Source organism: Clupea harengus, chromosome 3 (assembly GCF_900700415.2).
Source record: "Clupea harengus chromosome 3, Ch_v2.0.2, whole genome shotgun sequence".
NCBI classification, from domain to species: domain Eukaryota; kingdom Metazoa; phylum Chordata; class Actinopteri; order Clupeiformes; family Clupeidae; genus Clupea; species Clupea harengus.
Window position 1 is genome coordinate 21,425,683 of NC_045154.1, and position 23,725 is coordinate 21,449,407.

The 23,725-nt window shown below is 41.3% G+C and overlaps 2 protein-coding genes across 4 annotated transcripts in view; one reads left to right on the forward strand and one right to left on the reverse strand.

The window, feature by feature from the left end:
- Positions 1-427: 427 nt before the first annotated feature.
- On the reverse strand, positions 428-7,305 carry mrps35 (mitochondrial ribosomal protein S35). Its single transcript, XM_012842439.3, has 8 exons — positions 7,170-7,305; positions 6,677-6,723; positions 6,421-6,588; positions 6,067-6,127; positions 5,757-5,896; positions 4,180-4,289; positions 3,982-4,051; positions 428-964 (listed from the first exon to the last, which is right to left on the reverse strand). Exons 1-8 carry the CDS (start codon positions 7,303-7,305, stop codon positions 689-691), a joined length of 1,008 nt encoding a protein of 335 aa, XP_012697893.2. The 3' UTR covers positions 428-688.
- A 450-nt stretch (positions 7,306-7,755) lies between these two features.
- The window catches only part of kcnq1.2 (potassium voltage-gated channel, KQT-like subfamily, member 1.2), a 140,628-nt gene continuing 124,658 nt past the window's right edge, over positions 7,756-23,725 (forward strand). For all 3 annotated transcript variants that reach the window (XM_031564929.2, XM_031564932.2, XM_012842427.3), the window contains exons 1-2: positions 7,756-8,084; positions 10,272-10,840. In XM_031564929.2, the coding sequence (XP_031420789.1) occupies positions 10,404-10,840 (437 nt within the window). In that variant the 5' untranslated portion in view covers positions 7,756-8,084; positions 10,272-10,403. The remainder of the gene's footprint in view (positions 8,085-10,271; positions 10,841-23,725) is intronic.

The window sequence follows — 23,725 nt, forward strand, 5'->3', positions numbered from 1 at the left end:
ATGGGGTCTTCCAAGCAAGACAAGGCACAGTTACAAATCCAGGTCTGTTCGCAGAGCAGCGCCAGAATGCCTAGGTGGACTGGGATGAGTGGGAGTGGTGGTTACGCTCAGAACTGGCCTAGGTCTTCTCACGCTGACGGGGAGAGCAAAGTGCCGGAAACCTTGCCTCTGGGCATCGAGTTTCTCCACTCCCAGAACTACCTGGAACAAGAAACTTTGAGCAGCCTTGTATTTTTCACCTGACATCACTGAAAGCATCCTTTCAGCAGGGTGTTGGTCAAGTGGAACAAGAAAGGGGTTCTGTTCAATATAGCAGAGAGTGACTTCCAGATGTCACAGGCAGTTTACACACAGCATATTTGATGATATTGAATAGATCATCATGACCATAAGCTTTGTATCAAAGCCTAAAAACACTTCATCACAATAGGGGTTCACAGATATTTATTTTAAATAAGCAATGTTTCAGTATGAGGGATTTTTATACTCTTTTTAATTACAGAATACTTCTGGGACTCCTTGACTACAGTCAGTCCAATCAGAAATGACAGAAAGGTTTTGCCTCGAATTGGTGTTGTAGGAATGGTGACGATAACCACTTTACTTGGTCACTACCACGAGACAGTTCCAGCCCAAGGCTTTTACAGAAACCAAGTGTGTGTGTTCTGCTGACTGGAGAGTTCGTCAGTTAGACGTTCAAAAGTTTCTTCACTGCCTCACGGTACTGCAACATAGTCTCCTCGGTCTCTCCCTCGTTCTTCAAACGTGTGACCGACTCTCGGTATTCCTGCACCTCGGGCTGGCCGAGCAGCTCCTCCCTCACAGCGCCGGGGTCTTCCTCCCCCTCGGAGGTTACTCGCATTCGCCGCAGTGTGTCCAGAACGTTCTTCTGGGAGCGGCTGTCGTCCCAGTGGTACTCCTCCATGTCTGCACGGGTTTTCTCAGCTTCCCATACCTCTGTTTTCTAAAAAGACAACACGGCCAATTAACCATTTTGATATACCACTTATACCATGTAAAATATATATAAAAAAAATATAGACCCCATTTCAAAAAGCAAAATGTGAAAGTATGCTGTACAAGAACTTCTTATATGTTGTTGATGTTTTATTTTAGTCATGAAATGCACAAAAGTTGGCATCTTAAAGGATTAAGAAAAAAAGTGATTTCTGAAAGTTAAAATCATTTGTTAATACAAAATAAAACAAAAAGAGAAAATATCTGCAGTCCTTTAAGGCTTATGCCAATCAGGCACTCTGCTCAGGGCGAAGGTGAGGCCATGCGATATGAAGAGTGTTAGGGCACACTTCCGCACTAGCGCCTCAACTCTCAGAAGAGCACCTCTCACAGTGATAGTGTTTCGCTATATGTGGGGCTCTCTCCGCGGCTCGATCCAGCCCCCGGCACACATTCCCCTGTGGACAAAAGCGCCCTTTGTGCGTGGCCTGCCTGCACTGGCCCGCCATACATGGCCTCGCTGTGCATACCCCTCTCCACAGCCCAGGTGTTTAGCTTTAATGACCATCATTACATCTATAGGGTTCCACAGAGCCAGGCTGACCCAGTGACCTCTGAGGATAATCCTTCCGTTCTTCTCTTTTCCACCTCTCATCCCGTAAATAACCTTGGGGGCCACGTTCAGAATGTGACAGCATTCAGTCGTATGGAGACAGACAGGTGTGGTTTGGGCAATTCTCGGCAATCCGGTTAGAATTGTGTTGACCCATTGACAACAGCCAATTTTGCCTCCAGTGACTAGCAATTTGGAGGACTCCGAATCAATTCAAGTTATTGCCGTTTAACATTTAAAGCTGAGGGAATAATTGAAGACTTTAGCCAAGTGAAGTGCCTCTCATTGAGGGGGATATTGGTGAATGGAGGGGAGTGCTGATGGAGAAATTGCTGTTTCGAAGAGCTCTTCTCCCTTTTGGCTTTACCGGCAGTGCAAGATTAGCACACCGCCGTGTTAGCCATCGGAGCCACATTAACGGCAGCCCAGAGATAGAATCGCCCCAACAGCCCACAAACAATCGGCCTCTTTGTGCGCCAGCCTTGCCCACGACAAACACACTGTCACTCTACCTGCACCCATCAACCTGGAGGCAACAATGTGCTGGCCTTTGTGCATGCAAAAGGCCATTGGACAGTGATCCACTTCCCGGCTGAGGTGCCCTTTTTTTCAAATGTTTTCTTTTTTTTAACAGGAAACAAAACACAACCGTGGCATTTCCCAAATAAACAAAACTTTTGGGCGAAGAGAGGATCTGCACAACAGGAGGCCATTGGTGCCTGGTGGAGGTGAACGCGCATTCAAACAGCATGTCATTTGTTACCCTAATTGATCTTTTCACAGGTACTCTGGGATTAGCAGGCCCTCATCACGGTCATTAGTAGCGGGATTCTATTTCCTCTGTTTTCAAGATGAAAGGTCAGCAGCACAAAGCCCTTGATCTGCTATCCATCACCTTTAGTCATGTAAATACAACCAAATGTCAGAGTACTTAGAGGCACCAGGACAATGTGCAGTAATCATTGCGTCACATTAATTGGCATTAAAGAGTCACCCCCACTTAGTGGCATTGTGGCATCAGAGGGGGTGTAATGATAAAATTACCTTGCTTAAATTACAAACACCTCAGACGTGTTCGCTGAATTATTTAATGACTATTTGGTTACTGTCTGGGCGAATTGCTGTCTGTCTGATTGTGGAAAGTACTTTAACTTGTCTGACAACGCATTACGGAAGTGCTTATGGGGCTTCGGTGCATAAACCACCCCCTTCACTCTCAGAGTAGACTTTCCACTCTCAGGTTGCGTGTTAGGCTGGTTCACAGCAGGAGGCATCACAGATTTTTTTTATGGCTCCAGTACCAGTTATTGACTTAGTCAGTGACGACTGCAGTGTCTATAGGCGGCTGATGGATAGGATAAGCACATCTTGACATAACGGAGCCTGTATCACAAAACCACAACGATAAGAAAGACGATAGAAGGATCCGGAATGTTTTGTGCTCCCTCGCTTTCTTGCCTCAAATTCTCGACCATTCCTTTTCATCCCCCTAGAGGGTCAAAAGGGCAGAGCAGCTGGCATGGAAAAGGCAAGCTTGTCCCAGCAGTGGCCCCAGTTAAACTTTCATGGGAGTGGGGCCACAAAAGGACATGAATAGGGGACCTGCTGAAATATTCATGCCTGCATTGAAAGGCAGAAGAAAGGCTTGCTGTGTATGTGTGTACACATAAAGCGTTTAATGTATATCCAACTCTACCACCAGCGTAAACCGGGCCGTCTCAAGTGTCAGTACTTCATCCAGATCTTCTGAATCCAGTGGTGCACTCTTTAAGCCCCCTGAACATTTTGATCTCACAAATGGGCCATGTGAACAAGCCAAACTAGAAAGTCCAACATTCCCTTTTTGCTCAGGTCGAGCTACTAAAAATTCAGGATGAACATACAGTGGTCTCTAAAATGGTGCACAACTTTGGTGCCAGTTGACAGGTTTGACAGCATACACTGCAAAAATTCAGCTTTTAAAAACAAGGAAAGAAAGTAATAAAATGGGGGATATATTACTTAAAATAAGCAAAATTATCTGCCAACAGAACTGGAAAATTTGACTTACCAAGATTTAAAAAAAAAAGAACCCAAATATATCTTGAAACTAGTGTGGCCAGACTAAAAACAAGTACATTTGTCTTGATTCTGACTTTGACAAAGCAGTTTTGTACTTGTCAGTGGGGACCAAACTAGTTTCAAGCACTAACCTGCTCAGAATCAATAATAAAATCTCAGTAACAAGTTATAATACCTTATTAAGATAATTAAGGACTGAAACGCTTGAAGCAAGTGGAATGCTCGAACACAAAAAATGCCCGGTAGGAAGAAATATCTTGTCAGACAAAAAAACAAGCATATATTGCCTTGATTTACTAAGATTTAAATTTTTGCAGTGTATGAAGGACATGAAAAAGTTGAACACTTACCCAAGATTCATGATAGAGCACAGTCAGGAGGTACATAGCATAATCATAGTTCTGCTGTCTTAAAGGGCAACTGAGAAGAAAATAAACAATTTCAGGTTAATATTTGTTTGAAACTATGGCATCAGTCAAGGTCAACCAACAAAGTATTTCTGTGTAAGGGTAAGAGTATAAGGGAGTTTGTGTCATATTAATGCTTACTTTTCTGTTACAATGGTGAGTGTATCTGTCTCTTCGCAGTATCGGTCTCCCACTAGTTTGACCATCTTTTTTCTTGCATGTTCATCCAAGTTCAGACTAGACAGCTTCACCTGCGTCGAAAACACAGAAACACCACATTAGAGGACAGTGATTCACTGGGGGAGGAGGACGTTTAAAGCTGAAAATAAATAGGCATACGATTATTATAATATGCATAAGTAGGCATATGATTTTTCTCTCTCCTTTAGACTTCAGTAGATATAGTCAACACCTCAACAGGCTACCCATAAGCCCTTTGTCAGACTGACCCTTAACCCCTACAACAAATCCCAGATGAGTTGAAAACTTGTTATTATACAGGGATGTCACAGCTCAGTGGAGGGCTAAGCGCTTTCCCTATTGAGGGAAAACAAAAGGGATTACTGTATACATATGACAAGTGGAACCTACACAAACACATGTGGCTACACAACCGAGCGACCTTTGCACGGGGGGGAGGGCACGTCGTTTGCGTCAGGTGTGCGGAGCAGCCCCACAAGTATGATTGGTCTAGTACTAAGGATGTTGTTTTTGAATGACAGGTCTGCCAGACTGAGCTCAGAAGCTCAAACAGAAGCTCAAACGGCCCACTTACTCCCGTGGGATTTATCCTGCAATCTGACTTCTGATCAACCCCCTCCTCTCCACGCCCCCAAAATCCCAGACTAATCCATCGTGATTAATGGCTGAAACAATTCCTGCATCGGGGTTGCAATCTTCTGGGGGAGTGTCAGTGGAGCAGATGGTGGTTGATTCACGTTCAAGTCAGAGATATATAATAGACATATGAACCTATCTATTGTCTCCACTTGCAAAACGGACAAAATATCCTGACTAGCAGAAATACATTTGTGTGTCACAAACTTGGAAACAAAAAAACACTAAATAAATACTAACTAAATAAATAAATAAAAAGATAAACAAATAAACACTGTAAAAAAAACTGTATCCAACAAAAATGCATCAGTTATTGAACAGTATAATTGTGCTGCTAACATACATACTTTATGTACAGTAGAAATATATCCTCTATTATTCTACTTTTCCTCGTCTCGCACTTCCAAATAACATTAAGTAGTGTTGATCTTATTTTCAATAGCTTCTGCTAACCTACTACTGCTTGGATTGTATTGTACCTTACTGTAAGTTGCTTTGGAAAAAAGGGTCTGGCAAATGAATGCAGGTGAAAGTAACACTAAAATAGTTACAGTACATGTTCTGCACCAACAATATCTGCAAGATTACATATGTTTTCGTTCCACTGAATAACTGTCTACTATAGCATGACACAGAAGTCCAAACAAGCAAAATACTGATGAAGTATTAGCGTATGGATGATAAATCTTAGACACACAGAAAAACTGCTTAAAAAGCAGCAATTGGCTTCCAATTGGCAGACATGTGAAGCTGTTTGTAAGTTTGTGGAAAAACATCTATAACATTTAATGGCCCAACCATATAATTATTAACAACAACAAGTCAGGATGTATGGTACATACACACCACACAGATATGTACCCCCCCCCACAGATACTTACTCTGAGTGTGACTACACGGGTTTTTGGATTCCTCAGTGAACTACCGGCAGACACAAATTCTTTGCTCTCCACTTGTATGGGAAAATGTTCTTCACGAGCAGCATCCGAGTCCAGGCCAGCAGGCCACTCTGTGCAGAAGGCTTTGGAGTGATTGCACAAAACATAAACATACATCAATCTTGGTGAGTCAGCCAGCATCGCCTGTAATAGTTTTTAAAAGTGCTTGCACAGGAACGAATGAAACACATATCTATTAGCATGGTCGTAAGTAAGCTATTATTTATACTGACAGTTCATGGCATGTTCTTACGTTTTAATGCATCACAGTGTTTCTGAATGGCAGCAGGAGTTAAGTGCAAGAAGTTTGGAATCTGAAAAAAAACCCCACAAAAAACAACAACCACCAAACATTAAAATCACATGTGTTTAGAAATGCCTGAGGGGGGAGCTGTTGTTGCTTTATCTTCTACTGCAGCAGTACTCATAGCAGTTCACAAGGATGAGCACATTTCCACGAATGTAATTAGCAAAACATCCAACTAATGTGGGAGGCAGACTATACAATGCTACCAAACATGTACTGCTCCTCAACACATGTCAAACATCTATCATTTAAGTATACAGACATTAATGTCCATGTGACATATAGCTCCGGTAGTCTTACCTTCATGAGCTCCAAGTTGCCCTTCTTCTCTGCAGGTACCCCTCTGTTCACTGGGTAACCCATTCTTACAGGTAGGGGTACAGCTGAAGGTTTAAAAGGTGCTGCAGATGGGTACACAGCTGTCCAGTCTTGATTTTCTGGCATCTTCTCTGTTCTAGGCGCTCCAGACTATTGAAATAGAGATGTGAATTAATTGCAGAAAACAGTCTAACATCTGATGCATTTGAAAGAAAACTGAAAGATTATGGATACTTACCTCCCGCTTTGGCCTTCTTGGTCCTCTGATGCCTCTATTTGGGAAGCCTTACAGATAAGAAAAAAATTAAGCTTAGCAATACCATTTTGTAAAAGAAGCCACATTTAACTTCAACACAAGTCATGTTCCAGCTGCATCGAGCAAAAACACATTTTTAGAGTCAAAACAAATAGGGAGCACATTAGGTCATAATATGAATGACAAGCAAAAGGTCAACAGCAAACTAAGTCCTTTCTACATGGTACCAGAAGCATGGTAGTGCATTATTTCATGGCAGCTATGTTAAGTATAATGTTCAGCAACTTAATTGGTGACTAATACAATTATACTTGTTTAATTACCGTAACTCGCTAACGTTAAGTTGCCAGCTAAGCTGCTTGCTTAGTTGACAAGCAAAGAAGTTACATGTTAGCACGCTATAGCTAAATTACCTAGCAGTCTGTAGGTACCATAACGATCAACGTTACAGAATTCATGTAATTTAGAAAATCACCTTTGCCATTGTTCGTAGATAACGCTGTTGAATAAGTAGCTGTTCTGTTCAATAAACGGAGTGCATAATTTCCCAAGCAGAGACCGTTTGTTCGTGTAAAGGACAACGCCGTGGTACACATTGTGGATGCAGACATATTTGAAGGAGCTATGCGAGACTACGGAAGGAACGAAAGGACAGACTTAGTTTGTGCATGCCATCACAACGCCATCACTGGCAGGGGCTTTTACGAATGATGATTTTTTTTTTTTTAATTGAACACAGAAAATGAATAAAAGTAAACTTGAATTAAAGCACAAATGCAGAGAATGCTATTCTTAAATGCCCCAAATTGTGTATACGATTCTGTTGTCTATGTAGACTATATCAGTATTTCTAAACATGCGCCTTATTTTTACAAAGCCTTGCAACACTGGTGTCATGATATGATGATGTCAAGTATATTGGAATAACAAAAACTACTTTCTCCCACTGAAATGTGATATTCAAAACAACTGAACTGAAATCACTGACTTAGCCTACGTCATTCTCATGATAATGTTTATAATCCCTTTCTCTGTCTTTTTATAGCAAGCATAAAGATAACTCCCTGCCCCATCTGATATCTCTTGCTCTGCTGTTGTGACGAGTGGGTGGACACGCAAAACGCGCGGGATGACAGCAGCAGTCCACACGTGCTGTGTAAAGCATCATCTGCAACAGTTGCGTTCAGGGATAAGAAAACATTAGTAATGGGGTATGAGCAACCTTAACAGACTTCTCAAGCAGTTACTAAAACGACTGGAATAGAAGTCACCATGCCAATAAGTTAGTGAAGTGAAGTTTCTCTTCATTTGTTTTAACCTTTCATTTAATCCTGGCGCCTGTCACAGCAAGTCTCGCGCATTTAAACGGACATTGTCTCCTTCTTGACAGGTGAGTGCTAACGGCGTGTGCCTGATTTCTTGGCTGTGTACTTTCAAATTGGACTATCTTTTAGTGCCACTGTTAGGATACTTTCAATGCCGTTTTTGAATGCCCTAGTTTCACGGCATGTATCCTACAATATTACACGGAGAAGTCATACTATCACTTCAACTTTCAAATTCTTTATGGAAGACTTGGAGCTCAAAGCCTAGCCTAATGCAAGGGAAGTAAGAGAGTAAAAGGCAAGACATACAAACTAAAACAAAAGATGTAGCTTGCATCGAGTCAAAATTATGTTTCTAGAGCCACAGGTCATGAACGGTATTCTTGTTTCGATATATATTTTCATATAGGCTACTGTAATTTCCTGCCCAGTCGTAATGTGTGATTAGCTATATTTTTGTCCAGATAAGATTCTTAACACTGCGATGGTATCTTTGTAAGACGGAGTTGATTATAAAAAAGTGTGTTATTTTTAAATACATTTTTAAGTTAATTTAGCTGACAAATTGTATAAGTGTAGACCATAGACTGAGGGTTATAATTGGTATAGACAGCACGTGATAGCACATTGCAAGCTACCAGTGACAGTTGTGACTTCAAATTGTGGGGAGGCAGAGGATTAGGGTATGAAGGGTATACAACTATTCTATGTTTTATCTAATAATCTGTGGCCTAGACCTGTGATGAAACTCTGTCTTTAATGATTTTATTTATGATTTAAGCACCTTGGTGGAGTAATGTATGCACCTGCCACTAGATTTCTATTTTTTCTGAGTTCACTGGAATGAATTGCATTTAAAGCAAAGTAAAGTAAATGTGATTAAAGCATAGGACAGTACATGTGATTGAATGTAAATGTTTGCATTCATATATTTCAGCCATTGAGTGATGCAAGAGTTTGTTATTGGGCACCATTTGGGCAGATCTGATCCACCCTCCCACAGCTTGTGGGGCGTCTCAGTGACAGCCATTGTTTGGTCTGTGACTATCCAGTTTGGCTGGGGGAGCAGAGAAACTTAATCTATGGGACAGAGCCATGGCAAAGGCTGTCAGCACATCTGCTGCACTAAACGACAGACAAGCTCTGTGGAGCGGGCTCCTGTTTCGATTCTGCCCTGGCTCACAGGCTCGTTTCCTATCACTCTATCAAGCAACTGTTTGCCACTTTTCCAGAGATAGATCACTGCCTTTAAGGGAAAGGCTTGACCTTATTAACTAGGTATTTGACTCCCCACAATATAATTGTGTGTCACATTTGGTTAGGGAGGCGTGCCAGGGGACCAGGCTTACTTGGTACAAGTAAGTATCCTTACATGTTTCTGTGAGGGAAATGTAATGATGTGTTTTTTTCCATGAAGAAGTGGTATGTGCCATGTCATAACTGTCTCCATTTTTCAGTTCTGGATATTAGGGCCATCTTTGCTATTCACAACACACCCTAGGACCCCATCCAATTCGTTTTGAAATGGGAACTTATTAGTATGTGGTTTCACAATCAAAGCTTTCTTTTTAAATAGAAACAAACTCGTCATTTTAATGATGCAACCATGGTCATATTACTGTCAGTGCAAGACATACAGCAAGATTACAAGATAACTGCACTAACGTTCACTTCAGGTATCCAAATCTACGTTTACAGCGTTATTCCCCTCTAGGTATGTCTTGCAATATTGATGGTATAGAATCCCTGTGGTATTTTATCGGAGTGATCAGTAGATGAGTATCGTACCCTTTACTTAAATAGAACGACGTGAATCTCTCATCTAGGCATTGTGTGCAGGCGATTCAGCCATAGGAGGTAATGTGTAAGATGCTTCTCAACTTAAGGACATTATTGTTGCTGAATTTTACATAACAACTGAGTAATGTTTGGGGATGTTCTTTCTTTCTGGACTGCTTTCCAAAATCCAAAATGCTTTTTTAGTGACAGTGTTCAGAGGAGGACTTTTTAACTGCACAAATGGATAAGGGAAGAGATTAATTTTAATATTTTGATTGATGATGGCTTTTGTTTACTGTCCTATAGTTTGTGCTTTCCATTGATTTGAAATGGCAAACTTTAATATTCAGTCAAACAACTACTTACATTGCTTGGCAGCACAAAATGATTGTTTGACTGCAGTTTTTAAGGTTGAACTGACAAGATGGTTTCGTAGTGGAATCCTGATTCCTGATCCTCTGCTTCTTCTCCAGGCTGGTGTACCCTTGTGATTGGACCGCTTTTCCTCAGTGGTCCGTCTGCTTTTGCATGCCATCCCTCTGACCTGCGTGCGGTGTGGTGCGGGTTCGCAGCTCCTCAGCTCCTGGCCGTCTCTGCCCCCCACAATGGGCAGCGTGGCCGAACGACGGGGACACCCATTGCGCTTGCTGTGCCGCGGCCGCAGACTGAACAGTGGTGGCGGCGGAGGCGGTGGTGATGGGGTGGCCACCACGGCCTTGGGACCCAACGGCCACGCCAGCGCCCTGCTGAGCCCCGAGCGCAGATCGGAGGAGGCAGCGGCTGCTGACAGCACGCGCTACTCTCCTGTTTCACTGGAACTGGACCCTGCGGTGAATAATGGATCAGACATTCCCGACAGGGACCAGAGTGACACGAAGAAACAAGCCTTGCAGATCGATGGCCAGCCCGGCGAGCCAACAGGGGTCTGCTCACCCAAACACTTCCCACGCCCCTACCGTACGAAGCCTAGCATGCAGGGGGATGTCTACAACTTCCTAGAGAGACCTGCTGGATTGAGATGCTTCCTCTACCATTTCCTGGTGTGAGTACAGAATCCCCTCCACTCTTTCCGTTACATAAGTGCAATGCCTTTCTTCCGGTGTGGTTGTGTCCCCCATATTTTTTTTCAAGCAATGATTGTAGTAGAGATTACTATTACTACTATTAACTATTCGATAATTATAATATAATAACTATTACTACCGTTACTATTTTTAGAATGATAACTTCTGTGTGTTTGTCGTAAATCAGATTGTTGTCATTGTGTATTTACATTTAGAGAGAAAACTAAAATCGGTCATAGATAGTAACACTGACGTAGAACTGTCTGTTTTTGCTTTGCATTGAATCTACTTTGATGCCACCATATTTTGGTCTCCTTGTCAGCCTTTGCCTTGGCCTCATTTTGAAAAGGCACACGTGGCAGTATTCCCAGTGGTAATTTAATTACAGCTAAGCCACATTGTGTAAAGAATATCAGTTTGTTCCCAGTAACTAAAGGAGAGGCATCTTGGGACAGGATGTCTTGACTAGTCTAAGGCTCCGCAAAGGAGGTCAACAACATCCTGTTAAGCACACCTCACTGCTTGTTTGACTGCACCCCAGTCAAGAGATCAGCTGGCTCATGCATGAAACATTTACTTGTGTGTTGGGCGTGTAACATGTCCATTTGAGTTGAGGCAGGAGTTTGTTTTAGGGAATTAATGGCGCTTTGATGCTAGATGCTAGATAAAGTGTGTCCCTCAGCATAAAACAGGGTCATGATGGCAAATCGCCTAATATCTTTCTTTACAAGTATACAGACAACTATATAGCAACTTTTTTAGTCACTAATTTCTCATAAAATCGTGATTTTAATTCCCATCTGAAATGTCTGCCCATTGAGTTTTACAGAGGTATAATGCCCATAACACAGACATTTCACCACTATGTGTGTCTCACCACAATCATGTCCTTGCTTCTGTAACTTGTGTTAAGCCTAGAATTGCTCTGGTGAAAAATTGATGACTTGAAATGTAAGGAACTGTGTTTGTGTTTAGCGACCAAGGGAAGGGAAAGTTTAGTTGACTTTATTTAATCATTACCTCCAATAATTAAAATAACAGTTTGGTTAAAATGTTTACAAATGTTAATATTTATTAGTGGCATTCATGATACAAACAGTACCTCAACTGATATGGGTGATGCTCACATCACTGATAGCAGTGGTACTATTGCTGAATTCCAATTTATGAAAACAACCACAATGTCTTTAAAGCCCATTACGCGAGAATTGGTATTTTTTGCTACTGAGCTCCCCGCAAAAGTTGCGGAGTGTAGCTCACTTTTACACTACTCTTGTAAATGCAAATCATGCTTCGAGATTCCCTAATGGACAGTTGACAAGCTGGATATATGGAACCGGCAAAGACAACGGCAGAAACCAAAGGGGCATGTAGACTGACAGGGTAGAGTAATATCACAAGATTTTGTATTTATTTATTAGTTTTATTTATTGTGACATAGGAGATGAACGCTAACATAACCAAAGAATTACAAAAAAAGAATTACACACTTTAGTTTTGCTGAAATACTGCTTGCGTTTTCAGCCCATATTCATTGTTTTCTAAGCGTTTGAATGTGGAGTATGTGTAATCTAATAAAATGTTGTTGGTGACATGCTTAATATACATTGGACAGTGTAATTTATTACGAGCTAGCGGAGTTTTGATGTGAGATTAATTGATTTGGATTCTAGCCTGGGAAAGGATTGAGGTCGATTACTTTGGGCATCTGGAAAAACCACAAATCTCTGTGAGACAGAGATGACACCAATAAGGTTACGGCCTACGTTGCATTTTTTCATAAAAACTATTGGAGAAAAACTCTCCAACTTTCCTAACACAGCCTAACATCAAGCCAGCTCAACACAAGACATAGCAAGACAGCTAATAAGTTATTACTGACTAGTCCAACAGAAAGAAGGCTAGCTAGGCATCAGACTTGCATCCTTTTGTAACTTTTAGCGCTTGCCAACGAGTAAAAGCCAGTCCAAAACTGACTCTTTTTCGATCTCTTTTTCGGTTACTCTCTATTTTTCTCTTCCTCGCTTCCTCTGACATTGTCTTCCTCGGTTTCTTCGTCGTCTCTGCCATGATGTCCATACAGAGAATACTGCGCTAGCTTCCTGTTATAGCTAGCAGATGGATCTAGTTCTTGTTGAGAGAGGTGGTGCCGTAAAGCATTACGTAATTCTTGCAAGAGATCTTGTGCCCTATACCCCAAAGTTACCTAGTGCAATACCAGGCGTGCTGTGGCAGTGGCAATGACGCCGTTCTCCGTATTACAAGGCAGTGTACCACCAAAATGATTTTGAAGCTGTTATTTTAAGGTGAAACTATTACATAATGTTGCTTTAAATAATCATTTTTGATGCATATTCCGTAAGCACAAAATGCCACAAACAAAGGAGTTCAATCTAAATCATGCCAGGAAATCTGCCAAAGCAATTCTCATTTCTCAGAGGATTATTTTGTTTTATTTTGATTAAATGTCTGTGTCATTTGCCAGTTCTGACATTCAGTGGTGGTCATTCAATTGCATTCTCACCCTAATTTGTCTCAGGATGTCCAAGTCAGGGAGAACAATGGAGTTTTGCATGGCATTTGCACAGAGCTGTTGGCCTATGCCTTAAGTTGTTAGATCACGCCTGAGAAACTTCATTGGAATTATTAAAATTGTTGTTGGGCTTTTCCAGCCTTCAATGTGACAGGATAGTAGAGGGTAGAGATAATAATAATTGTCAGGTTTTATTGGCACACATGACACACTGGAACACACGTGAATATAAGGAGGCGACACAGGACACACACACACACTGGCCTGAGGTCGCTGTGAATTTATCTTCTGCCTTTTCCCATCCTGGACTGTCCCTCCTCCAGGACCCCCCAGGAGCAGTGGGCAGCTTGTAAGCGCCCGGGGACCAAGTCAAGTGAACTGTCCATCTTTGGTCAGTGATGGACATGTGTTCTGTTCTTTTTTTTTTTGCATGGTTTTCTGTTGGGGTTCTTAGTGGAGGAAACCCCTTGTGAACACGGGGAGAACATGCAAACTCCACACTAGCAAGCTAATGCGAGAGGGTTTAAAAGTGGGATTGGTAAATAACCGTGGGTTGGATTCAAACCTGGGCTCTCATGGGCCAGTGAGGCCAAATGGAGTAAGGGACACTTATACCTCTGTTTGCGCCAAAGCTCCCCCTCAATTATAGATGTTGTTTACAATACAGGGGTGCAAACTCGTCACCTTTCGGCGAAATTCGCCGTTTCTGAGCCAAAATAGGTAATTTCTGTGACTCGTGTAGATCTGCAATAAAAATATTTTTAGGGGGGGGGGGGGTCCTCCAAGTAATCTGCGAATGCAAGCTGTCATGAATATTTTTTTCAAGCTTGTTCGTTTGGCCAACCCATGTCACCCACCACGACAGGCACGCTATTTGAAATGGAAGGTAGCTGCCTCAATGCCGTAATATACAGGTGTATTAAGACATGTCTTTCGGGTGAAAGCGTTGGTTTCGAGCGGTCTTTTTAAGATGGCATTTACGGTAACGTGACGTTGGTATGCTGCAATAACGTTATGCTATCTAACATAGGCTAACGTGCTAAAGTCAGACAGTTGGCTGACAGACGCCTCGCAAATCACATCAACCATTTTTGCTGGTTACAATAACGGTGTTATCGGATAGTACAGTGTCTTTTTCTCGGTAACTTTTGAAAAATCTAAGCGTGAAAACGCAAGACATGGCCGTCAGCCGAGTTTGGTCCGGAGTTTAGCTGCTAAAGTTATCTTCTGTCCTGTCGTTTAAAGCAAACCTTTTAGCTCTGGCATTGGTCTCCCATTATGTATTTATCACTTCACTGGATTGGAAGTCCATTTTCCAGGCTCCTTCGTTGAGGCAGAGGTTAGGTTTGCCTCCCCTATGTGCGTTTTCACTGTGGTTTTATGACAGATCAGCAAGACTAAATAGCTTCTTCACATACGTGAAATACACTACATTACCTATTCTATGGATACAAACGACATATAATAAAATTGTCTACAAATATTTCAGTGATGACAAACAATGAGAAAGCAAAAGGCATGCGCTCAACCCAGTGTGTGAGGGATTGCACAATCTGAGATGAGGCGCAGCTCGTTGCTGCCTCACCTCGCGAGTCGCCTCTCTGTTTGCACAGGACATGGTCAAATTCAGCGATTTCGATTATAAAAATGATCGGAATCATACAAAACATTAATTTAAAGCACAGATCAGTAGATACATATTAATATTTTAGGTTATCATTATTTGTTTTTTACTTTTCATGATGACTTTTACTTTTCATGAGGCTCTGCCTCCCCTGACCACACGTCCTTATGTGTATGTAATCTGAAGCACTGACCCGCTTTCTACTTGCAGGCGCTTCACTGCAACTGAACAAACTTACCACTCTCCTACTTCAGTTTGTTTTCAGAATGAGAGAATTTTAGGAGGAGGATGCCATTACTGTGGCTCAACTAGAGGCAGGAGTTAGGTGCAAATGGGCCTTGTCCTGACAAGCTAGACTCAAAGAGTAATGTAAAGGGAAAAGAATATGTGTTCCCACTGTCACAGTTTTTCAAGAACACGGAGAAGCTAGGCCATGCCTGATTTTCTGTTCCAATAGTTGGCCCTTTTTTTTGCTTAATACCTGAGATCTGTGACGTAATGTGAAGTGGACTGGAGTGGGTAGTCGGGAGGGTTTTGGGGTGGGTGGTTGGGTTGGCCTGTGCCCGTGCAACATTCAACACAGGAATGTTTATGATTAAACTGTTACCAGAGCACAAAATTGTTTACAACAGCACAAAGTTCTTCATAGATCTAGCCTCATAATTTTGTTGTCAAAGTGCACCAGATTGATGCATTGAACTTTAAAATGTGCAAAATGTTCTTATATATAAAATATATTCCCCGGGGAGCATGCCCCGGACCCTCCTAGGGGGTTCGCATCGTTGTCACCTTTTTCATTCCTGATGAGTTTGCACCCCTGACAATATCTAGATTTGTCAGTTATAGCCACTCATTTTTGGTGGAGCTTGACTTTGAACCTGTTGTCAAAGTTGTCACAGTTGTCACAGTTGTCTAGTCATCCTCCTAAGGGATTCTTTTGGATCAGGCGCACTAAAAATCATTGTTTCAAATTTTATTCAGATAACTAGAATCAACCACTCCTTCTAGCTCACTGATTGGCCGACCAGAAATGCCAGCTTGCTTGTGAGCCTCAAGGTTAACAAACAAATTGTCAAATTGACAGGGACAAATTCAGGCATTGGAAAAGCTTACACTAGTGCATATGGAATAGACACTGTAGGTCGCCACTATTGTGACACTGTGGGATAAAACGATTAATGCTAGATACGAAATGCAGTTGAAATATCCCATTCCTGGCCCCAGGCTGTAAAACCTGTATGTTGTGCGTTGTTTGCCTAGCATTGGTGCCTGATAATCTCTGTAACGGAGGCTCTAGTGTTCTTGCACGTTGCTGAGAACCTGAGCCTGAACTCGTATAAAATTAAACCCTTACGCTGAAGCTCCATGTCGCTCCTTTAAGTAGGTCTTACTTGTTGATGGTTATCGGCCTTGGCCTCTTTGTCTTCAGTCACTGGCCTCTAACTCAAGTGAGTGGCGCCTGTCCCGGCCTTCATATCACATGCCTGACAGCAGTCGGCTTCACTATGCATCTGTTTAGCAAGATGGCACAGGCTTTATTACAGCAGTCTTAGTGCAGTTCCTGTCCGAATCCATGCTCATCTGCCATTGTCACTGTCTGCATCGTCAGCATCTCCCCCTTCTGTCTGATAGTGAGAGGTCAGAGGTCAAGTGTAGAGATAAGGCCAGTCTCGTCCGGAAGAGTAATCCCTTCAGCAAAAGGGTGCACAGGATGGACAGGTGTCTTAAAAGACTGTTACACAATGATGACTGACTCAGGTGGCAGATCTTCCAGACAGTCACCAAGCCGGTCCAAATCTACTGCAAGGAGAGATGATGTCAAGCAACCAGTGACATTTGCCCGTTTTATGTAACATGCAAGTTTGACGCATCTGTTTAACACACACTCATCTCAGCCTGCCTAAATTTGTCAGAGAGCTGATCCCCGTCTGATTATTATGTGTTTTCTTTCACCAGCTAAGCTGACAAAAAGCTCTGTCATAAATTGAAAATAACTTCGCCAACACTTTGGTGTATTCAGTCATTTGAGGTTGTGCATGTGTCCACAAGATTTATGTTTTATCCAGTCAAACTGAGTGACGTTGATGTGTGCTTTTATCTTGAAGTAGGATGAGTAATTTTTGTCGTCTATGGTATATTAAACCGATCGGCTTAGTGAACATTTGAATGTCAGTAGATGCCGTAGAGTAATCCATCTAAGTGTGTTTATGGACATGTGATGAATGATGAGCAGTCCAGTGGTGCTGGGGAAGCTTTTTTCGATTAACCAGTAGAATGTTGACCCAGTAAAGAGATTCACATGAGCTGAATGTTTTGGTGTGGACAACAGCCCCGTCTTTGTCCAGACCTGTTTTAACAAAAATAAAGACATAAAATATTAGACATATAGACAGACATACATAATAGAAATTCTATGAAATATATAGGCCACAGTTCTACCAGTTATACTCAGTCTAAACACTCCATCAAAACATTGAGCTGAAAAAAGCAGCCTTTTACTCATTCGGGATGCTCGATGTGAAAACATCTTGAGATCTTAAATTTGTGCTCTAAATTTGACAGAGAAGAGTACATATTTCTCACAAACTCATGTCTTGTTTTAGTTTTTTCCGAGGCAGATTGTGTTCCTGGTCTCCTTTTTCCACTTGTAGGCCACTTCCTGGAAACAGCCGCCATTAATAAATAATATCCCTGGTGAAGCCAACAGGGCCAAATACTGTTCAATGTGCTCAGTGGAAAGAGCTACAAAGAGTCTTCATGTTTAGAAATTCATGACCTCCCTGACCTCTTCCAGAAACTTTCCTTAAGGTGGTGCTTATAATGTGACCTGTATCGTCGTTGAAATGCTTTAATCTATCTTTAGTTTAAATGGTCAGTGGCGAATGTTATAGTAATGTTAACATCAGTCAGTCTGGATGGATGGCAAAGACTTACCAGACATAAACAGGAGTGCATATTTACACCAATTGCGTATATAGCAGATTCGTGTATTTTAAATCACATATCTAGCAATTGTTGTGATCCTGTTATCCAACTGTTTGCCACCTTTAACTATAGAAACAATTCAGAATTTTTTATAAACACTGGCAAAAGAACTGATTAAAATGTATTTATAATTATTTTGGTAGTAAGAAACAACACGTGGGTGCCTGCTTTGACCTTACTAATAACTCCATCTGAAATCTCTCAGGCACACCACTTTCCTTTATTCCTTGCATAACATGGCCTCTTACATGCCACTAAGAAGCGTTATCTCAAAGACGATGTCCCAGGGAGGAGTTTCTGAGAAAGCAGCCTATGTCAGGCTTAGGGTGAAACCTCCCAAAGCTGCTAATGGCTTTTTCCTTGATGGACGCTCAGGGTTTTTTCCTGCCAAATGGGTGACCAGTGGCTCAGGCCCCCGACAGACGGCAGAGTCTCATGGTGTGGAGTCCACGAGGAGCTTTGGCTTCAGTTCCAGCTTCAAACAGGCAGACTGGATTAGTGGCCATTGAAATATGGTCGTTTTTTAGCAAATTATCAAATGGCAAATGTTTTAGCTCATTTGCGATGTGGATTTCCCCACCAATGCATGTAAACAATGTAGGTGTACCTTAACAGTGCTTTTCATTATTATTCCTCATTAGACTGCTTGAATACAATTTATTAAGCAATTCTGAAGCAAAGCATGTAATCATTGGGAGCCACGTGCCCGATAACACATTGCTAATGTTAGTCTTTTCCAGTTTCTGTGCTTGCCCCTAACAACTTTTGGGCTGATTGATTGCTGTTTTTGAAGTGAAAAATGCCACCCCAGGAGGGCCTTTGCTTCCTTAAGCATGTATTCCAGGCACTGGGCTTAGCTTTGCAGACAGGGGGGAGAATGGTTGGAGAGAGCAAGGGGCCGGAATAAGTGGGTAAGGATAGGGGTGAAGTGGGTGAGAATCCAGCCGATAATACTAGATAAACCTCCAGCTGTTTAGCTTTAATCAGATCCCGGGATGTTTGTCCGCAAGTCAGGGTCTTTAATGGGGATGACCTGGGCTGCTTCCCGGGGCCATAACTACTGACCAGGGCTCCACGGTACTGTGGGCCTAGTAGAGTCTGCGTTGTCTGTAATTGTATCTCTTTACGCAATGGGAGCCCGATTAACAGCCTGCAGACCTGGGAGGTGATTGGAATTGTTTTGGCATGTGACCTTTTTAGGATTTGTGTTTTAATTTGGTAAAGTCCCAGGAACTGTGTTTATAAAAATAAATCAGTCAGTAGGAGGTTTGTAGGCTCTGTTGTGGCCTAGTGGGGCCTCTCATGGAGGTCTTTTTAATCACAGGGAGATGACTGCCAGATCCTTCAACAACAATGGCTGTCCATTATTCCTGGTCAAACCGTGCTTTGTTCTTGGTTTATCTTCAAGGCTGAGAGTTATAAAGACGCAATCAACCGTGTTGTGACTGTAAAATCTCACTATTTATTTTAACTATATATTTTCAATTATTTTTCAAGATCCAGGGTTATTGATACTGAACATCTTTATTGTTTCCTATCTAATTCATTTTTAATAGTGTTGATATTCTGGTTTTCCCTTTCTTTCTATATGCCTTGCACAAGTCTGCACATTGACATCATAGAAAAAGTGGGGTTACCTCTGTTGGCTTTATGTGCTCCTGATACAAATTTCCATCATTACTCGTTCAGCTTGAATAAAAGCTCCATGATATGAGAAGGGATTAAAGGATTAATTTATTTTCAGCTTGCATGCCCTGGCAACTTTAAACCTTTTCCAGATGCTTCATAAATGTTATTGACTGAAAACATGTCAACACGTTGCAGAAACTGTAGACATTATACCTGCACACAGCAAGCACACGGAAGGAAATGGATATTGAGCTTAGCAGAATGCTAAGAAAGTGTGCTAATCCTGACATGAGAAAATGTGGGAACTATACAGCATCACTAAAAATCCCTCATTTGGGTAATGCTGGAAGACCTTCCGACTTGAAGGGATTGACACACAGAATGGAGCACATGTTAAGAGTTGTCTGAGATGAAGATTCACTGGCCTTCTGTCCATAAAAGGGGGTTTCAGGCCCTGGGCTCTTTGAAGCGCCTTGAGACAATTTTATTGGTTTGACGCTATATAAATAAAATTGAATTGAATTGAATTGAATAAATCTGTGATTCTATGAAAAAAGTCTCCACATATTCGTTGCTCTATATCAGTTATGCAACAGCTATCTTATGGTGTGTGGATATTATCCACATGATGGCCACGAATGAGGATTATTTATTTGTTTATTTCCCGCGGCTATATGTACTTCAGTTGTAATATATGAAAATCCGTAGGCTATATTTAGAGTTGACAGTTACTTGTGTCGTTTGTACCGGTGTATGCATTGTTGTACATGTATTATTCCAGTCCGTCTATTTTGTACCAATCTGTACCTTGCCTTCACCTCCTCCATAACACAAAATTATTAGTGCTGTCAGTTTAACGCGTTATTAATTTTTTTATATCACAAGATTAACGCGATTTAAAAAAAGATTTTTTTTTAGATTAACATTCTTTTTGGCCTCGCAAACTGTGTAGTAGGCTAACGTTACGGTTTGAGTGAATGGTGAGCGCGATACGGCGAAATGGATGATAAAAAGCTTCTGAATGGAAAGTTTACTTTTAAAAGTTGTGTTGTGCAAAAGAAGCGAGCTTCACTGTTGTCTGAAAATGTCAACAGGCAGCTGGCTGAAAGCAAAGAAGTAGTAGGCTTACCTTTTATTGGTAACCTAACTGTTACAGTTCATTGTTTCTGAAATAAGAGGCCTGACTGCTATGTTCCCAGCAAACTTGGAAAAAAGAAAATATTAAGCCATGGTTTAACTGCACTATAGGCTGAGTCCTTGTTTACCTGAAACGTGCACTTTATAATTTTATTTTGTACCGCCCTGTTTGGCAATGTTGGTTTTCAATCAAATAAAACATTTGCATAAAGCAAGCCAATCCACTTTTCCATGTTGATAAGGGCATTAAAATAAAAATAAAATGATGGAAAAAATAAATAAACGAAGGGACATTTAGAATAGATAAAAATTTGTGATTAATCGCGATTCATTTTGAGTTAACTATGACATAAATGCGATTAATCGCGATTAAATATTTTAATCGCTTGACAGCACTAAAAATTATCCCTTATTATTGATTCATGTACAAGAATAAAGAATGTGAATAGCTGTACATGTGGTAAGAGTAAACAAGGAAATGGGGACTAAGGTCATGGGATATTTAGTATTTAAATCCTAAACTCAGAATATTAGAAAGCAAACATTTTTGGTGCAATCCCAGCAACCTTCCGGACTGCAATTTAGTCCTAGCAGTGGTGGTATGTGGCTAAACCCATTCAGGTGGCTCTCAAGGACTTGGTAAGGTCACTCCACATCTGGCCATGACATAACGGCAGCTCCACACACAGGGTGTGTTTTCTTCGTTATCTCTCCAACCCTGTGCATGGAACATTTTCATCAACAGACTACAGTGTGTGGGTGTGTGTGTGCATTTGTGTGTGTCTTTGTGTGTGTGTGTGTGTATGTGTGTGTGTGTGTGTGTGTATGTGTATGTGTGTGTGTCTTTGTGTGTGTGTGTGTGTGTGTGTGTGTATTTGTGTGTGTCTTTGTGTGTGTGTGTGTGTGTGTGTGTGTGTGTGTGTGTGTGTGTGTGTGTGTGTGTGTGTGTGTGTGTGTGCACGGTCCCACATAATCCCTGATATGGAAAAGTACTTTCCCATCTGGTCCTGCTGTGTCAGTGAAGAAGAGGGGATTCTTCATGTTGGCTTGTCAGCTGCCAGGCTTGCGTGGGAAATAAAAGACATTATCATCATCATCTTCCGCATCACCAGCACATCTCATGCACTCACATCACAAACCACTCTTCGCACCCAGCACAGGATCATTCTGACCCCAAAAGAGTGGAGATCCTCTCAGGACAGATGTGGTTGATTCAGCCAGCTGTTTCTCCAAAGTCTGTGGTCAGCTGATTAAGACTTACTTGGCCACATGTAGTCAGCAGCAGAGATGAGTGGTGTGCAATCCACTTCTCAGTGAAGGCACAGGAAATACTATTAAAGCTCCTTGACACTGCATTAGCTTATTAGCTCACCCTTGTGTAGTACGTTATATAAAACAATATCATTAATATCATAATAACCATATGGTTGCCCAAAGACGAATAGGATCATCTTAGGTCAGTTGTGTTAAATAATGACAATTGCATTATAAACACCATGCCTCTTGGTATAACCAAAACACCAAAACTAGAGTAGGCCTATCAAAAATGAACAGAATCAGCAAAGAATCGTTTTAGGGTATTTTAGGGTCTGTGGCCAGACCTTAAAAATTTAAATATAAAATGAGTGACATTGTTTTTAAAACAATGATATTAGAAATACTATTTGAAGAATCAAATTTAGTGTGACAATGCAAATCAATGTTGGTACTTGGTAATGTTACACTTATTTTTGCTGCTACTTGTAATTTGACATGTTTTAACATTGTTGCATGTAGGGGTGGGCGATATGACCAAAATCTTCTATCACGGTATTTGTAATTTGATATCACGGTTACGGTATATATCACGGTTTATTATACGTAGGGTGACCAGATTTGGGTTTTTGAAAAAGAGGACACTTCAGTGGTGGCGAAATGTGTCCACAGACATTTATTTATTGACCCTTAAGAACACTTAAGGTGCAGAAACAATACTGCCTCAATAGGCTATTGGCCTAAGCAATAGTGGCCAGTATCCATTGAATCTTTAAATAGTAAAATTAAAGCAAAGTGTATGTAAAGAAAAATGAAAAATCTTTCTGTGGCATTTAGTCCAGTGCTTATGTTTCAGTGGTTCTTTAATGTACTTTCAGAAGATAACTCAAGTGTTAAAACTTTCTTTTCAATTTGTGTCCATATGTTAACGCAATAATGATGAGATATTTTCTTTATATGGCCACATATTAAAATAAGAAAATTAAGAAGTTGGCCATTGCACATAGACATATACATAGACGCTCCATTGACCGCCTCAGCCCGTTGCTGCGACGTGCTAACGTGATGACAAGGTGATGACTGGTCTGTAAACAGACGCAAGTAAATGATGGAGCTGTGGTTTTTCTGGATAAAAAGCAATATAGCGTTTATATTTCTCAAACGATTTCACTGAGTCGTTTTTATATTCAAGGGTTTATGATCTACGTGGAGTACCAAAAAAAGTGTTGTCTCCATGTTACTTAGAATCTTGTTGGTTTGGCCGTAATCGCCGTTGACAAGCATACATGTATGTCTATAATAATCGCTGCTAGACGCTCACTGTTCTTGTGCTCTCACAGCTCATTCACTTTGAAATACTGAACAGAATCTGCCAAAAAAAATGCCTACACTAGACACTTTTCAGTATATTGAATCTTTCCCAACAGTCGAGGATTACTCAACAAGTAGGCATGACAGTCCTTGCAGGTTATGTGCTTAAAAATTGTACTGGGTATCGTATTATACGGCTCTTCACAATGTTCAAAAAAGTTCAGTTGATTTGAATGGGCCACCCCAACGTTCGCAGGTATATTTTCACTGCTGCGAAAATTTTATGACCGCTGACCATCTTTCATATCATTCCGCAAGTAGTCCGGTCATTTAACGTAACGGGAAGTAATGGGTTGCAACGCAATACCTGAAACTTTAGAGTGCCTGAAG

Coding starts and splice junctions, on each gene's coding strand:
- mrps35 (XM_012842439.3), bottom strand. CDS start 7,305: ATGTCTGCATCCACAATGTGTACCACGGCGTTGTCCTTTACACGAACA. Junction 6,589..6,676: donor CAAGAAGGCCAAAGCGGGAG/GTAAGTATCCAT, acceptor CTATTTCAATAG/TCTGGAGCGCCTAGAACAGA. Junction 4,290..5,756: donor CCCGTGTAGTCACACTCAGA/GTAAGTATCTGT, acceptor TTTTCGACGCAG/GTGAAGCTGTCTAGTCTGAA.